The sequence below is a fragment of the Lemur catta genome, chromosome 10 (assembly GCF_020740605.2).
Source record: "Lemur catta isolate mLemCat1 chromosome 10, mLemCat1.pri, whole genome shotgun sequence".
Taxonomy (NCBI): Eukaryota; Metazoa; Chordata; class Mammalia; order Primates; family Lemuridae; genus Lemur; species Lemur catta.
The window spans coordinates 77,717,240-77,736,542 of NC_059137.1; the positions used below are offsets into that span (position 1 = coordinate 77,717,240).

Genomic DNA, 19,303 nt, shown 5'->3' on the forward strand with positions numbered 1-19,303 from the left:
CGTAGTTTAAATTCAATAAGTATCTGTTGAATAAGTTAAGGAAGGAAGAGGAGAAAAAAATATTTTCATGTGTCTGTGATTACATGACTCAAGTTATTTCTCTCCACTCCTCCCACCAGCATCCCAAAGGAAAAGAATATGAATATTTCTGATATATCTAAAGAATAGTTAGAGTGACTTCTGGAACCTATTCTAGTGGAAGGTTAAATGATACTCATTTTTAAAAATCATTTTATAAAATCTTCTGAAAGAATCATTTTGGAAAAAAAAATGTCCAACAGCCATTCTATTTCTCTGTGCAATCACTAACCATCAGGAATTTGATGATTTGATAACTGCTCTATAAGGAATAAAATAATATTCACCTTCTTAAGGAAAAAAAATCTTTAAATACTGAAAGGTACTCAGGAGAATGAATAAAAGGAGCTACAAATAAAAGTGAATTATCTAAAAAAAAAATGAATTATCTGGCCAGGTGCAGTAGCTCATGCCCTGTAATCCCAGCATTTTGGGAGACCAAGGAGGGAGGACTGCTTGAGGCTAGGAGTTTAAGACCAGTCTGGGCAACATAGTGAGAGACCCTGTCTCTATCAAAAAAATTTAAAAATTGGTTGGGCATGGTGGCATGTGCCTGTAGTCCCAACTACTCGGGAGGCTAAGGCAAAAGGATCATTCGAACCCAGGAGCTGGAGGCTGCAGTGAGCTGTGACCGCATAACTACACTTCAGCCTAGGCAACAGAATGAGACCCTCTTTCTTTAAAAAAAAAACAAAAAACAAAAAAGTAAATTATCCAAAGACTATACAATAAGTCCTCACTTAAAGTCGTCAGTAGGTTCTTGGAAACTGTGACTTTAAGTGAAATGATATATAGCAGGTCCTCCAATAATGTCATTTCTTTCAGCATTATTTTTTGATAATGTTGATGAGAAAGAAAAAAATTCGTTTCTTTGTATGCTGTTTCACTTAAAGTCGCAGTTTCCAAGAACCTACTGATGATGGTAAGTTAGGACTTAACTTTATTTGACTTCTGAACTCATACTGTGATTATATTTTACCAAAAACAAATGTGAAAAGAGTTTGCCTTTATATATGGCTGGGAATAATTAGCATAAATTCAGTTTCTATAGTATTGGATCTAAATTAAGGAAGTACCAAGATGATATAAGGTAGTATGACTATAGAACACTGAGGGTAGGCTGCTCCAGTGAAGCTGTAGCATATAAATGTTTGTGGTTCCCTCTAACAATAGGTGCAGGTTGACAAGATAAGTGGCAATGGGAGATGATTTAGGGATGAAAAATTTGCTATAATACAAACCACAAATTATCAAGAGTTGGCTGTGCTTTTTTATAGAGCACTGATTTTCAGACTTTAATGTGAACCCAGTAGCTTGTTAAAATTCAAATTCTGATTCAGCAGGACTAGGTAGGACCTGAGGATCTGCATTTCTAACAAGCTTCCAGGTGATGCTGTTGCTGCTGGTCCAGAGACCACACTGTATCAAGGACCTAAAGCATTGGTGGCCCCCACACTTTTTTGATCATACATTCCTATCAGTAAAAAACAAAACAAAAACAAAAACTTTCAAGCAAGCACTTCATATGGGTATATTTTTCTATAAATTATATGAATGGTTGAATCATAAAATGTGGAATTGAAAGTTTAAAAGATTAAATAAACATAATCGTTCTTCCTATACCCCACTTACTAAGCAACTACTACTCTGTATTACTAGAAAGCTAGAGTTCAAGTATTCTTTTATTTTTTTAATTTTAGTTTCTGGATTTTATGGAAAAAAGAGGAGGTGATTTGTCTATAGTAAATTATTGGGTAATACTCTATTAGTATAGTAATCTAAAATTTTTCTATCACTTCCCATAAAGTAATACCATCAGGAAAAATGTTTTAATTTACTTTGGAAAGAAAATAATCCTAAGAAAGTTTAAAGACAGTAAAGCATTCCACCTAGATTATATTGATATCTTGTGTAACATCAGAATCTCATGTTCTTGATCATCTGCTATTGGCAGATCTATTTGGGAATATTAATCTTGGATTTAAAATAGTGGTGAGAGCAAAGCCCGCTTCAGAGCTACCCTAAAAAGAACGAATGATGTGGAAGGAGGGTGCACAGAAGCTCACATGACTAAATGGAACCCCACCAATTGTAGAAAGCTAAGCATTCCTTCAAACCAATCCAGAGTGACTGCTAAATAGGTATTATAAATGGTACTATATATTTTCACCACAAGTCTGTAAATAATGTTTTTAGTTACAGAATTCCACATGAAACAGAAACCTAAATGTTTCTTGATAATAACAGAACTCTACCCTTCTGCACAGAGAATTTGTTCATTCCCATCTCTGTGCCTTATTTAAGGATGTTTTATCTAAATGGCCTTCTTCCTTATATCTGCTAGTACATATCATGTTTTTCATAATCCAGCTCAAGATTCTAATCCCCTGAGGCTGCCTTGATGACTGTTCTCCCAAACAATCATGGCATTGCTTTGCATAAATAATGTAAGAGTTATAGCTTTAATACATTATCCATAACTTGCTTTTTTATATTCCTCAGGGTTTAGAGTTTTCTTGTATTTCTCTCTCTTTTCCCAGATAAGAGTATGAATTTCTCAAGGGAAGCATAATACTTTCTATTTTTTTTGTTTCTTCCATAGGGCCTACTAACAGTCCTGGGCAGGCAGAATTCCTTAAATACTTAAGTTTTGCTGTATCTTAGGCCCTTATACCTTCAAATCTACAAGCTTGGGGCTCCAATTTAACACCTTGGGAAGATAGCCTCATTCTGCAATCCTCTGCACAGCCACCCAAGTTAAGTTATAAAACAGGGCAGTAGAGGCTTAAAATGCTCCTTCAACTGCCACTTAGCCCCTAATCAAGTTAGTTTTCAATTCCTTTCATCAATTCAATGAGCAATAATAATTTCATGCTATCCTTTCTCCTGTTTCTTAACTAGTCTCCTTAATTTCCTCTCACTTGCCCCAATCTAAAATACTAAAAGATTCAGCAAGATGTGTGATTCCCAGGTACTCACCTTCTCTTAGCAATTTTCCCTTGCTTTGATAATGACAGGACATCAACAATAAATATTTACAGAGAAACTTCAGGCTCATTAGTTCATCTTTGTCTAATAAATATTAGTAAGGTATAGGTACCACTGCTGGCTGAATTAAAATTTTGAAAAAAGACAAAGTCTTGGGCAATTTGATGGCCAATAAATGAATCACCTTTTACATAGTTTAAAAAAATAAATGTGAGAGGAGCCATATGCTCCCCTAAATGAAAACTATTATATAACTAAAAGGTATTTTACTGGAATTTGGATTTTGTGTATCTATTTGGCTGGACAAAGTGTGGAATATGCTCCCAAACATTGAGCCTTTCTCAAGCATGGAAAGGTATCCATTGTATGTAGTAAGTTACCTAGTGTCACTCAAGAAGGATGTATAAAGAAAAGTTAGGAGTCCTCCTTGGAAGAATTGAGAAAAGAGTCCCTGAAATCATTTTCTGTGTTCTGTGATTTCAGATGAGAAACTCCAGCTGAGAAGTTGGCCATACTCAAGGAAAGTATAGTATTAGTTTCCTAATGCCTGTCAGTGCCAGGAAGGCGCCACGTCCATGGACCACTATGTGAGGACATCTCAGTCTCTCTAGTCAGGCTTGGTTGATGGTGCCAAACAGGTGCCAGGTGAATTCATTACATCTGACAAAGTGTCAAGGAAAACAAATTTACCAGATTTATCATTTTTATGATTATGTGAAAGAGACTGAGGAAATCACTCAAGTTACCCATCATACAGCACCTCCAGTTCCAAAGAATACTGACTTACTTCAGGTGATAACACTCTACCATTTTTAAGTTTTTCATCCACACTGTTTCTTTGTCTCTGGAGCTGATCCTTTTCTTTCTGGAGGGCTTCAACTTGTTCTGAAATCTTTGTTTGCTCCTCAGCTGTGCTGCCCTGGAGCTGCACACTCTTTTCAAACAGCTCTTGGTCCAACAAGTTCAGGCGAGTTGATATTTTCAAACTATCTGTGCTTAAGGCCTAAAAAAGACACAACCCATCAGACACCCCAAAAACAATTACCAGAAATCCAGACTGCATACAAATTAGGAAAAACATATAAAAAATTACTAGATGAATATGTTTTTGGCTTTTATATTATTATTTTCACCCATGGATTTTTTTTTGAAGGGGATGTTCATTTTCTAAAATCTTAAGTTAAATGCCTTTTTTAAAAAAAATGTATATTTGAACTATGAGTTTACTACCAAGAATTGCTTCAGCTAGGTTTTGAGAGGTAGTATTTTTCTATTATTTTCTGTATCGAGCTTTTCTTTCTTGGCCTGTTATATTGTAGCATTATGTTATAATTTCCTAAAGGCTGAGATTTGGTTTGTTTAAATATATGATTGGTTGGTTTAAACATATAATTTTTACTCTTATTTCATTCTGGTCAGAAAATATGGCCAGATTTATAGAGGTGTTCATTATGGCCTAATTTAAGATAATTTGTAAAATATTTTTTCATCATGGTAATTATATGTATATATACCATAAGGGATATGTGTATCTATACACATATTTATGTATATGTATACACTATCATAAGGTTTATAATTTTAAAAAAGCAGTTCCTCCCCCCAAACTTTAACCACTACCCAGAAATAGCTACCTTCAACTTTTTTAGTTGTTTCTTCTGGAGTTTATGTCTGTTTCTAAATGATATTATCAACCTTAGATATTGTATATTTACTGTGTATCATGGGAGATAAGGATTTAGCACTCTTATACTTCTCTACTTCCCCTCCCCCTCCATTCTTCCAATATAAGTTAAACTATTACAGTTTATAGTTAAATCAGTATTTATTTACATTATTATGAATTTGTGACTATTATTCTTATGCTTAACTAGTATAAAATGATCATAAAAAAACTTCCACTTGATATAATTTTTGTACCTTATTTTTTTTCCTTAGTCTTTTGTTTTACCAGTATTTTTTGTATCTTATAACTAATTCTTCTCGAATAGAACTATAAAATTCCTCTCAATACTTTTTCACTTGAACAAACTTATCAGGAAATCTCTTCAATCCATTCTTTTCTGGAAGCATTTTGCATGGAACATTCATCCTCCTGCTCCAAACTGGACTAGTTGTCTTGGGACTTCCCTTTGGTATTTCCCAGGAATTTCTATGTTGGATCACATTTTCAGAATCCTGACTCTTCCTTTTTCATAATTTATGCCCTTATTTTTATGCAGCATATTCTCCAGCAGCTTCCTGAGACAAGTTTGATAGAAGATAATTTTTGCACTTGAAAATATCCTTATTCTAGCTTCACATTTGATTGAGAGTTTGGCTTAGAAGAGAATTACTGAGTAGAAATCATTTTCCTCATGAGTCTGAAGATTGCTTCAGGTCTTTTAACTTCTAATGAAGAAAGTTGGTAAGTCCAATGCCATTTTGATTCTTTTTTTTTTTTTTTATTTCAGCTCTTCATGGGGGTACAAAAGCTCAGGTTATATACATTGTCCGTGTCCCGCCCATCCCCCTGAGTCAGAGCCTCAGGCGTGTCCATTCTCCAGACAGTGCGCCTGGCACTCACCATGTAGTCATACCTCCATCTCCTCCCCCCCCACCTCCCCGAGTCAGCACCTTTAAGCATGACCATTCCCCAGACGGTGCGCAACGCACTCATCATGTAGGCATACACCCATCCCCTCCCTTCACCCCCCCCATTTTGATTCTTGATATTTACAAGTGACTAGTCTTTTCTATCTAGAAGCTTTCAGAATCTTCTTTTTTCCTCAGTGTGCTGAAACCTTCACAGTGATATGTCTTGAGCACTCATTTTGCTGGGCCCTTGGTGGGCTATTTCAATCTACAGTTTTCACATTACCAGTATCGGGAAAATTTTTTATATTATGTCTTTGATAATCTCCCTTCTGTTTTCTCTATCTTTCTGGAATTCCCATTACTTGGATGTTGGGCTTCTTGGATTTATGTGCCAATTAAAAATTTTTTTCCTCCTGTTTTCCATTATCTTTTTACTTACTTTCTGGGATATTTCCTCAATTTTATCCTCTAACTCTTTTAATTTCCAAGAGTTCTCTCATATTTTTAAATAACCTACAGTTCTTATTGTATGAAGAGAGTATCATCTTTTACCACATTGAGGATATTAAGGCTTTTTAAAAGTTTTTTCAACTTCTTACTCTATCTTTAATTTCTCTGGGTTTGTTTTTTCCTTTTGTCTTTAATGTTGGTGGCATTCCCGAAATGCCCATCACATTTAAGAGTCAGGTATTGAAAAGCTGATAATGATGTGTGATGGTAGTATGTATGTGGGATCCAGCCACTTAGTTGGGGGCTCCCAAATTTAAGTGTTTTGGGTCTTTTTTCAGGGACTATGTTTCAGAAAATCTGTAAATCTCCTGCTGGGAAGTATAAATCTGGCTGCCAGCATTCTGGGATCCAGGTAGAGATTAGGAAATGGATTTCTCAGAATTCACATAGAGACTTGCATTCATTCCCTGTTTGGAGTATTTTGACTTATCCTGACCCTTTGCTGTGCCTGGTTCAATCTTCAGAAAATAAATCATCTTGTCCCAGAGTGAGAAAAGAACAGTTTCCTGACTATGCCCTATTTTCATCCTATGCCTCACTCCTGCCTTCTGAAAATCTTGGTTCCTTCATTTCTGAGTCTTTTGATGTTCTATGTGAATTATCTCTCTCTAATGCTGTAGTCTTTTTGATGTGAATCATCTCTCTCTAATGCTATTATTTTTAAAAAAGGGAAAAAGCTAAAGCCAAAGCCTTGGCTCTCATTTGTGTCTTTCTAGGCATTTGGATTACAGCTTTTTCTGTTCTGCTAAGTCAATAACTTCTCATCTATTTGCTTTCTATCTTATAAACTTTTTTGGGGGGGATTAATCTTTTGTCCTCTTTTATCTCCTCTACTCTCTTTACCCCTTTATGAGTTTATAGCTTTTTAAAAAATAATAGCTTTAATGAGATATAATTCACATACCATAAAATTCACCTAAAGTGTATAATTCAATGGTTTTTAATATATTCATAGAGTTATGCAACCATTACAAATCAATTTTAGAACATTTTATCACCTCCAAAAAAGAAACCCCATACCTGTTAATAGTCATTCCATTTCCTCCCCAGCCCCCCACCAGCCACTATTTTATTTTCTATCTCTGGATAGAAATAGAATTGCCTATTCTGGACACTTGATATATGGTATTATACAAAGGTGGTTTTTTGTGACTGGCTTTGTTCACTTAATATGTGTTTTCAAGGTTCATCCATGTTGTAGCATGCATCAGTACTTCATTCCTTTCTGTTGTCAAATAATATTCCATTGTATGGATGGATCACAGTTTGTTTATACATTCATCAGTTGATGAACATTTGTGTCATTTTCATTTTTTAGCTATTATGAGTAATGTTGCTATGAACATTCATGTTCAAGTTTTTTGGTGGACATATGCTTTCATTTCTCTTCCATATATACCTAGGAGTGAAACTGCTGGGGTCACATAGTACCTCTATGTTTAACCTTTTGAGGAACCACTAGATGGGTTAGCCAAAGCAACAGCACAATTTTACAGTCCCACCATCAGTGTATGAAGGTTCCAGTTTCTCCACCTCCTCACCAACACTTATTATCTGTTTTTCTGACTACAGCTATCCTAGAAGGTGTGAAGTGGTGTCTTATTTAAGTTTTAATTTGCATTTCCCTGATGGCTAATAATGTTGAACATCTTTTTACATGTTTATTGGCCACCTGTGCATCATCTTTGGAGAAATGTCTATTCAGATCCTTTACCAATTTTTTAGTTGGATTGTCTGTTTACTATTGAGTTGTAAGAATTCTTTATATATTCTAGATGCAAGACCTTTATCAGATATATGATTTGCAAATATATGAGTTATCTTTTTACTTTCTTGATGGTATCTTTTGCATCATCAAAACATTAATGTTTTTAATTTTGATAAAGTCCAGTTTATCTACTGTTTCTTTTGTTGCTTGTGGTTTAGGTGTAATATCCAAGAAACCATTGCTTAACTGAAAGGATAAAAGTAACAAGATTTATGCCTATGTGTTCTTCTACGAGTTTTATAGTTTTAGCTCTTACATGTAGGTCTATGGTTCATTGTGAGTTAAATTTATGTATGATATATATTCCTTTGCTGTCATTTTAGTGGAGTAATATGAATGTGTTCAGTCCATCTGAAATGTATATAATCAAGTCTTATAAATATTTCTCAAACACTGGAAAAGATATAATCTTTGTGTGCCTTTTGTTCAGAAAAGAACCCATCAGGATAAGTCTCAAGTTTCTCTTCTGTTTCATTAAAATAATTTTCTAAGAATCAATTTTACTTTGATCTCTTGTGTTTTTCATTTATTTGTACTTCCTACTTATCTCAGTGTGTTCTTGCTTCCTAAATATTACATCTTATTGAGAACAGAAAACAGCTGTTTTCATTTATTTATTTATCTTTCTGTATCCTGAAGTAAACTTACTTCAGGGAACAGACTATCCTCATTCTTTTTTATTTTTCCTCTTCTCTTGTGATACAGAACATATCATAAAGGTCCAGGTAATCTTATTCTGTTTACTCAAGATTTTGTTAATCTCCTTTTCTGTCATTTATATGTTGTGAGGGACAGCTTTTACAACTTGACCCTGACAGCCAGTCTTAGCAAGTTGCCTGATACTGCACGGCAGGAGGGGCCACTTCTAACCCTGTGTCCCATGGCCTGGTGCTAAGAGCTATTTCAACACAGACTGGGAAGTGGAGGACAGAGCAAAGGTAAGTACTGGTCCTCAGTCCCATCTACCTGTTATATTGATGTAGAGAGGTTAAGAACACACCGTAATCAATCTGGGTCCTACTGGTCTAGATGCTGACTGAAAGGCAAGTCTAATAGAGGAGGAGCAGGTTACAGATCCTTTGTCTGTTCCATGACTCTATGGGTAGACTGACCCTGGGCCCAAGGCCAGCTAGAGGTGAAGGTGACAGATACAAAGTCCTCTCCAACTCTAGGGCAACTTAGCCTCATTTTTAGATGCTGTTGTTGAAAATATGTATAGACAGGTCCAAATAAAATTATTCCTGATCCTTCTACTCCCTCCACAATCACTCTTTTTCAAAAATTGAAATCAAGGCAAACTCCTTCATAAAACTACTTCTTTGGCTCATAAAATCCAAGTCCTCCAGGAAAAAATTTTTGTAAAGGTTCCCAAGTCTTTATAACTTGAAAAATAAACAAATCTTCATTACATAAAATCTTCTTTTATAGGAACCCTACAAACCCCTAACTTTGGGTGGTAGTAACAATTACACAGACTTCAAGTTTATTTTTCCAAATTACCAATGTTTACTATAAAGCATATAATGGTACAATTTATTTAAAATATCCACTAAAGTTAATGATAGAGGTTGCCCGGGGCTGGGAAGAGGGAAAATGGAGAGTTATTGCTTAATCATTACAGAGTTTCTGTTTGAGGTAATAAAAAGTTTTGGAAATAGATAGTGGTGATGGCTATACAACACTGTCAATGTAATGAATGCCACTGAACCATATAATTAAAAATAATTGAAATTATAAATGTTAAATGTTCTGCATATTTTACCACAATAAAAAATACAAAAAAATTAATAATAAATCATCCTTGGCTGAACACTGAACATTTTACTTTGAAATTCCAATAGGTTTTAGTGATGGTCATTTGATAAGCAGTAATAAGCAAAATATACTAAAAACAAGAAGTGTTTTCTTTTGGTTTCTAACTTTACAATGGTATGATTTACTTTTTAGAGAGGAAAATCCTGGTTTATATGGCTTACAACCAGAATCAAATAGCATATTAAATAGAATACCTGACTAGATCTCAACTTCTTATTTTCCAGGTGGCTCTTTTCTTGTAACAGGGCCTCCTTCTTAGAAACTATGGCCTCCCGTTTCTTTAAGTCTTCTTCCAGCTCCTCTAATTCTTGGCGTTGGTTCAGAACTTTCTCTACTTCTTCGTCTAACCATTTCTTTTGCTCGTCCAATTTCTACATTAAAATTTCAAAGAAATGTTATTTGTTTTTCCTTCTGCCATAAAAGTTCTGTGGTAACAATATAATTTCAGATTGGCTGAAACCTCTTAAATGAACACTTAAAAATTGTCACTGAGAGTAACTCATGTTCCTGTCTGAAACTCTAAAGAAGTGGTTCTAGTCAAGATGTTGCTGTGTTGTTTTTCTTAAGGAATTAAAATTTACTCCCCAAATATGCCAAAGAGTCTGGGGTTTTTTACCATGACAAAGTAGGGGATGACAATTTTCTATGTCTATGTTAAGAATATCTTTTCCTACATTGTAGAGGTGCATACTTCCATCACAGCACTTACACTGCTAGTTGCTCTCCTAGTCTGTCTCCCCAGCTTGAGCTCCCTGATTGACTGCACGGAATCTACTTTTTACCTCTTTATCCACAATTCCTGGTACGTTGCCTGGCCCACAATTGGCATTCAATAAAATATTAAATGAAGAGTGAATGAATGCCTCATTCAATCAATTAATCAATGAAGTGAATAAATGAATACACATAGTGGAAGACATAGGTGATGGAGCACAGAAGGAAACCCAATCTGCGTTGTAGCTTGTCAACATCAAATAATTATTTTAAAAAATAAACAGAGCTGGAAAGATCTCCAAAACAAACATCTTAGGATACTCTTGAATTAAGGATACCCAGAAACACATACACACATAAGTATTAATGGAATATGACTGTCCAAGAAGAACTCTGCCAATGAAGCAATGCCACCAAAACAACAAATAAATTTTAAAAATCAATATAATAACAATTTTCCAGTCCTTCATGAACCTTATAAAAGGTTCCTAGAAATCTATATTAATACAATGAGAGTGAATATGCATAAGAAAGAGAGAACACAGTGGCCAAGGCAAAGAAGATGCAGAGCTATTCAGTCTTCCATCTGGACCTAGATAGTATGATTCTATAGGCACTATCCCATCCAAATAACATCGAAGCCTAAAATAGTAGCTCTACAGTTATTAGGAACAGGAAGAGCAACTATAAACATATATTAGTTTTGTTATATTCTTAGAAACACCAATAGGAGACCCTATGAAGTCTAGCATGTAACTTAAACATACTCTACAAACATTCCTCAACTGTGAGTGGGGTCTGAAAGGTGAATTAGAAATCCTTTGTAAGCCCCATTGCAAAAAGATAAAAATCAAAAATTTATGATTTTTGAAGACATTTCTGGGTGGAAAGAGTGTGAATGGGAATACATCCATGTCCTAAATGTCACTATTATTTTTTTTTTTTTTTTTTTTTTTTTGAGACAGAGTCTCACTTTGTTGCCCAGGCTAGAGTGAGTGCCGTGGCTGATGCCTAGCTCACAGCAACCTCAGACTCCTGGGCTTAAGCGATCCTACTGCCTCAGCCTCCCGAGTAGCTGGGACTACAGGCATGAGCCACCATGCCCGGCTAATTTTTTTTTGTATATATATTTTTAGTTGGCCAGATAATTTCTTTCTATTTTTGGTAGAGACGGGGTCTCACTCTTGCTCAGGCTGGTCTCGAACTCCTGACCTCGAGCGATCCACCCGCCTCGGCCTCCCAGAGCTAGGATTACAGGCGTGAGCCACCGCGCCCGGCCCTAAATGTCACTATTAAACTATAATATAGGGGCTGGGCATAGTAGCTCACACCTGTAATCCCAGCACTTTGGGAGGCTGAGGCAGGAGCTTGAGGCCAGGAGTTCGAGACCAGCCTGGGCAATAGAGTGAGACCCCATCTCTACAAAAAATAAAAAAAATTATCCAGGTATGGTGGCATGCACTTGTACTTGGCAGGCTGAGGCAGGAGGATCACCTAAGCCCAGGAGTTTGAGGCTGCAGTGAGCTATGATCACACCACTGCAGTCCAACCTGGGCAGCAGAGTGAAACCCTGTCTCAAAAAAAAAAAAATTAGAAAGATAGAGTAAATTTTTCCAAATTAAGGTAGATGTACTTGCATGAGTGTAATTACAGTTTTAAGTACAGTATTTTTCTTACATAAAATTTAAAATTTCACACCTGAGAAATGAGAGTAGAAAAAAAAATTTTAATTTCAATTTCTTTGAACTTTGAAATTATTTTATGGATTGTAAACTTTTATTCTTAAAATGTGGCACTAAAATAGCTTTTTAAAGCAGCAGCCTCCAAACTTTTTGGCACCAGGGACCATTTTCATGGAAGACAGACTGGGGGTGGAGGATGGGGGGATGGTTTCAGGATGATTCAAGCACATTACATTTATTGTGCATTTTATTTCTGTTATTATTACATTGTAATATATAATGAAATAATTATACAACTCACCATAGGTTGGGGACCCCTGAATAGTACATATACAATTTGGTTCTGTTTGAATGTTGAGCTCTGATTTTTAGAAATATACCTGTCTTCATGAGAATAAACCAATCTTTACATGGGAATAAATATAATCTAGTGAACATGGATTTCATGTTTATATTCTACAATATTCAAGTAAACTCATTTCTACTGAAATAAGAATATAGCACATTTCTGTATGAGAAAGTAATTTTTAATAATAAAAGTTTCAAAAGAAACACTAGAAATTTTGCACTCAAGTGGCAAAAAATCTAGTGTTTGAAAGGTTTTATTCAGAGTCCACCACTTTTTACCTCTAGTTAGACAATCACTAAATTGAAGAGAAACCAGGAAGCACTAAATAGCATCAACAGACCTGGAGTGGGTCTATAGTTCCCAACATATCTTTTCTCCTTTTCCAGTTAAATGCATCAAGGTCTTCAGCTTTCAGTTTTAGACCTTCTTCCTGTTCTGATTTTAACTGTAGTTCCTGTAGAAAAAGAAATTGAAAATACCTTATTGCTTTCTCTACCTAGCCATCATTAAATATGCACATAATCATTTTCTTAACATTTACCCTCTTAGTTGCAAAAAGGAAAAATTGAGTAAATGAAGATTGGGGCTATTTGAGAAGAAACTAATGTGTTTTTTGGTTGCTTTTTTTATTTAATTGACAAATAATAACTGTATGTATTCATGGGGTACATAGTCATGTTTTGATGCATATGATATATATTGATTAGATCAGGGTGAATAGCATATCTAAGAAGAAAATGTTACCGCTCACTCAGACAATAAAACCTAACTGAAAAAATCAGGGTTTACTAACAAACTGAGCATTTTTTTTTCATTCTTTGTGAGTGTTATAAATTAGTGTAACAGGGATAAGCATATGAAATGTGCTTTTCTCTTCTGCCTTTCTGAGCTCATTACCTTCACAGCTAGTCCACTGAAGATACCCATTTGCCATGGGTATATTAAAATTTATTACAGCAGAAATGCAAAAAGAAAATAAATACTCAGTTTCTGGTGTTCAAAAATAAGAGTTTGTAGCATGAGAATAGCCTTGCAAGACAGATCATGGTTCTGTGGAGTATTTTCCAAATTCCTTTCATTTCCATCTACATTTTAAGGGTCAAGAGGCCCAACGCTCACAGTATTCTCTTGGGCTTTAGAGAAAATGATGCTGTCCACCAGTAAAGGAACCAAGAAGGAGGCCATGAGTCAAAGTGGGCCAGTCTTCATACTATTTGTAACTGGTCCATGATGGACAAATACAAAATTGAAAGTAAGTGTTTAGATATGTGTTTAGCAGTTTGACAGAATTTTCTATCTTTTGACTTTAATAATTTAAAAAATGGACTCTTACTGGTATATTTTCATTTTTATTTCATTTTTCTGCTAATGCATATTTTACAAAAGTATTAGACTGTGACAAATTCATAATAAAATGAAAACTGCACCTTCTCCACAGGTAATTTCAGAAGTAATGATAGAAAGGAAGTAATGGAAAAAGCCTAGCACTCTCCAGCCCTGGAATAGCAGGAAGAAAAAAAGAGACAGTAAGGAAGACTTGTATCCCAATTGTTCCTCTGAGTTTTGGCCCAGAAAGGGGGTAAAGAGTAAAGGTATCAGTGAGGGCAGAGAGGGTCCTACCCCATTCAGGAGAGAGAACACAGACTGCAATGCAGAGGCTTCACACCCACATGGGATGGCTCAGCATTGCCAAAAGAACAGAGAGATACAATTAGGACAGGGACACTAAGTGGACTATTTGGTCTCAGGTAACACGAATTCTGAGTTAAGAGCCAATATGGGTAAGTCACTGTGGAGAATTGGCTCCAAAGCTAGCAGTAAGGATAAACCACTGGGCTAGCAAGCTAGATGGACGACCTAGTGGCCTCAACAGGGGTTTATGATGGTGGGAGATGAGATAAAGTAGAAGCAGCCCCACGTGCTAAACCAGAGGCAAGACCAGACTATAAGTTATACCAGCCAGAGGCTTCACCATCAGGGACAGCAGGTTAGGCAAGGTAAGGTGGACAAGGGAGAACAGATTCCAGCCAGTCACATCCCTCAACTCCATGAGATACAATAAAAGAAAGCTATACACCCAACCACCACATATACTGGATGCCATCTTAGGGAGAGAAGCATATGAAGAAAGAGGCTAAAAGACTGAGCATTCTTATTCAAGAGACTTGAGAAATATTCAAAGGAAATGTTTACATTTTCAGAGTAAGATTTGAACAGATAGGACATTTGGTTAGTTCCCACCATATTTCCAGCAATTATTGTGACATGGATGGTAGGGGAAGGGAGCACTCACAAAGAAGACAGGTCTGTTATAGATTAAATAAAGACATTTTCTATGCCCATCCGAGTTATATTGTGAGTGAATTGGGATCCTATTATATTAACTACCCATTCATTCTTCATGATTCCCTAGCTCTAGTTCAAGGTTATACTTTCACCCCTGTCATAGCCCCAACAACTTCAGGATGCTGAAATACAGCTATCTTAAATAAAGCTACCTTATACTTGGAGTTGACTCTCTTCTATTCCTGTTTGTCCACATACACTTTAAAAGTATACTGCAATAGGTCTAATTCCTTCTTCCACATATTGGTCCAGACATTATTGCTTTTCTCTTAAATTGTCATCCTTGTTATAGTATTAAAAGAACTGTGTACCAGACACTGTGCTAGGCTTTTTACATCTATTTATCCCATTTAATCCTCACAATAATCCTATGAGACAGCCACTATTATAAACTCCATTTTACAGATGAGGAAATAGGTTCTTAGGATGTAAAAAGTCCACGATCACACCACCACTCACGATTTCAGGGGTTTCCATATTTTTTCTTTGAAACCACTCCATGGACCTCAGCTAAGAACTGCTGCTCTGAGGAGAACCTATGCAGAAGTCATAATATTCTCTGGAAATGGCTTAGTCAAGTAGAAAATGGACAAACAGCAGTTTCAGAAAGTTAGCTCCAAATGATGGCAAGATTTCCTGTAGGACTGTACGCAGGTTTTGCTTTTTGCATGAAGTAGTGGAAATATCGATGTATGTTTGGAGCAGTCTATTCCTTTTTCTGGAATACCTGTTACTCCCCATAAATGGGTCATTTCCCTAGAATTAGAAATGTAGCTAGATGGAATAAAAGTGCCCTAGATAAGAATGTAAAAAGTTTAAGTTTTAGGAAGAGTTGCATTTCAGCAGACTATACACTCTTTGAACAAGAGTTCTTTTATTTTCCCTTAGCATGGACTTGGTGCTGTATCTTACTGGGTTAAGCCACAGGCCATAAGAGATGAGGAGCTAAACCCAAACACCACAAGACAGGCCTGATCCTCACATTTAGAGGAAGAGAAAGAAACTAGGTTATTGGCAGCAGAAATGAAAACTGGACAGATTCATGATGTTTGGAAGATATAATGGTTCACTGGATATATGAGTGATAAGAGGCAAGAGTCAATGATGACTCCTAAATTTCTAGCTTACCCAACTGAATGGATTGACATGTCATGTAAGGTGTATTGGAGAACTACATTTTCTCCCCCATGAAGGAAGCAGGGAGAAGAAGTAGTGGGGAGATAAGAAAGGAAAATTATGAATTAATCTATAAGACAACCTAGTGAAGATGTCGATGGTTGGACATATGAATCTAGATCTCAAAGGACAGATTAAGGGATTAAGGATTAAATTTGGGAGTGTCAAGAGTTTAATTGCAGCCATGTAAAAAGATAAGGTCACCTAGGACAGAGTATAGAAGACAGACCAGATTTAAAAGGATGGGTAGAGTGGGATGAACAAGCAAAGGCAGAACCATCAGAAAGGAGGAAAAAACAAGTATAATGTCACAAAGGCAAAGGGGAAAATATTTCAAAATGGAGGGACTGGACTGTGCTGGATGCACAGTGTTAAAGGACTTTAGCGACAGCTTTTAAGTGAGTGGTAGAGCCAGAAGCCAGCAGGGAGAGGATAGGAGAATGAATGGGAGCAGAAGAAATACAAACAAATGCAGGCAACTTTTCTGAGAAGTTTGGTTACAAAGGGGAGATGAGAGAGGGAGTAGTTGGAGGTGAAAAAATGGTTGAAAGAGGATAATTTTAGGATGGAAAAACCTTGTGTTTAAAGACAGAATCCAGGAGAAAAGAGAAGTTGAAAATACAGAAGAAAAAAAGGATTAAATAAGGTATATACATGTTTAGTACAGTATTGTCTGAATATAAATTATTCATAAATGTTAACTATTGCTATAATAATAATTATTACATTATTAAGAATAAATAACTTAAGGAAATTAAGAAAGCAATTCCATTTACAATAGCTTCTAAAAGAATAAAATATCTGGGAAGAAATTTAACCAAGGAGGTACAAGACTAGTATACTGAAAATTAAAAGACATTGCTAAAACAAATTAAAGGAGACTTAAACAAATGGAAAGACATCCCATGATCATGGATAGAAGACTTAATACTGTCAAGATGTCAATACTATGCAGAGCAATCTAGAAATTCAGTGCAATTCCTGTCAAACTCCAATGGCCAATGGCCTTGTTTACAGAAATGGAAACGCCCATCCTCAATTCGCATGGAATTGTGGGGACCTCAAATGGCAAAAGCAATCTTGAAAAAGAAGAGCAAAGTTCAAGGACTTATTTCCTGATTTGAAAACTTACTACAAAGCTACAGTAATCAAAATAGTGTGATGCTAGCATGTGGACAGACATATAAACCAATGGAATAGAACTGAGAGTTTAAAACCATATATCTATGGCTAATTTTTTTGAATAAAAATTGTACATATGTAAGGTACACAGATGATGTTTTGATATAGATATACAGAGTGAAATGATTACTATAGTCAAGTTAATTAACATATCCATCTCCTCACATAGTTACCATTTTGTTTTTTATGGTAAGGACACCTGAAATCCACTCTCTTAGCAAATTTCCAATATACAATACAGCATTAGCAACTATAGTCATCATGCTGTACATTAGATCTCCAGACTTATTTATCCTACATAACTGCAACTTTGTACCCTTTGACCAACATCTCCCCATCTGCCCCATCAGCATCTCTCCAGTTCCTCCTCCAACTGATTTTTGGTGAGGGTGCCAAGTCCATTCAATGAGGAAAGAATAGTCTCTTCAACAGATGGTACTGGGACAACTGGACTTCCACATGCAAAAGGATAAAGTCAGAGCCCTACTTCATACTACATACAAAATCTGACCCCAAAAGAATCAATGACCTAAATATAAAAGCAAAATCCATAAAACTCTTAGAAGAAAACCCAGGGGCAAATCTTCATAACTTTGGATTTGGCAATGGATTTTTGGATATGATAGCAAAAGCACAAGCAACAACAAAAACAAAGAAAAATGGATAAATTGGACTTCATCAAAATTAAAAACTTTGTAGATCAAAGGGTATTATCAAACATGTATCCGATAGCATTTAATGTCCAGAATACATAAAGAACTCCTACAACTCAACAACAAACAACCAAATTAAAATGTGGAAAAAGAACTTGAGTACACATTTCTCCAAAGAAGATATAAAAATGGCCAAAAAGCACATGAAAAGACGCTCAAGATCATTAGTTATTAGGAAAATGCAAATCAAAGCCACAATGAGATACCACTTCACACCTACTTGGATGGCTATAATAAAAAAAGAAAGAGAAACGAGAGGTAAAGATGTGAAGAAATTAGAACATTCATACATTGCTGGTGGGAATGCAAAATGGTGTTGCCACTGTGGAAAATGGTTCCTCAAAAAGCTAAACGTAGAGTAACCATATAACCCAGTAACCCATATAACCAAATTCCACTCCTAGATGTATACCCAAAGGAATTGAAAGCAGGGACTCAAACAGTTACTTATTTGTTGATATAGCCTCACAGCATTATTCACAATAGCCAAATTGTGGAAATAACCCAAGTATCCATTGATGGATAAATGGATAAACAAATTATGGCATATCCATATAATGGAATATTATTTGGCAATGAAAGGGAATGAAGTTCTGATACATGCTACAACATGGATGAACCCTGAAAGCATTATACTAAGTGAAATAAGCCAGACACAGAAAGGCAAATATTGAATGATTCTACTTTAATGAAGTATCTAGAATAAGCAAATCTATAGAGGCAGAAAATAGATTAGTGATTACCAGGGACTAGGGAAGAGGAGAATGTGGAGTTACTGCTTACCAGTTACAGAGTTTCTGTTTGGGGTGATGAAAAATTTGAAAACACATAGTGGTCATGTTTACACAACATTGTGAATTTAATTAATGCTGCTGAATTGTATACTCAAAAATGGTTAAAATTTTATATTACACATATTTACCACAACTCACAAAAACTAATGATATAGCCAAACCCATTGAATTGTATACTTTAAATAGGTGAATTGTATGGTATATGAATTATGGTATATGGCATATGAATTATATCTCAATAAAGCTGTTTTAAAAAAAAAGAATGAGTAACTTGTCTTAAATGCTCCTTAAGTTCCCTTCTATCACTAAATTCTGTGATTTTTTTTTTAAGTCAGAAAATAGGTTATATCCAATGTTAAAAATCTAGGAAATCTGGGAGCTGTAAATAATGGGGGAGGCTATGCATGGGGCATATAGCATATCACTGTAACTTCCTTTCAATTTTGCTGTGAACCTAAAATTGCTCTAAAAAATAAAATCTTAATTTAAAAAAATCTAGGAAATCTCCAATTATGTTGCAGGACTTACGTTCAGCTTAACATTTCAACAGAACAGAACCTGGCACACAGTGCTAGATAAGTGTTTGTTATTATGATGATGATCATCATCAT

General features: G+C 35.6%; 1 protein-coding gene across 1 annotated transcript in view; it reads right to left on the reverse strand.

Moving 5' to 3' along the window:
- The window catches only part of KIF27 (kinesin family member 27), a 77,103-nt gene that overhangs the window by 13,470 nt on the left and 44,330 nt on the right, over positions 1-19,303 (reverse strand). Inside the window, exons 12-14 of the mRNA XM_045562218.1 lie at positions 12,822-12,935; positions 9,931-10,107; positions 3,854-4,069 (exon numbers count right to left, since the gene is read on the reverse strand). Of these exons, the coding sequence (XP_045418174.1) occupies positions 3,854-4,069; positions 9,931-10,107; positions 12,822-12,935 (507 nt within the window). The remainder of the gene's footprint in view (positions 1-3,853; positions 4,070-9,930; positions 10,108-12,821; positions 12,936-19,303) is intronic.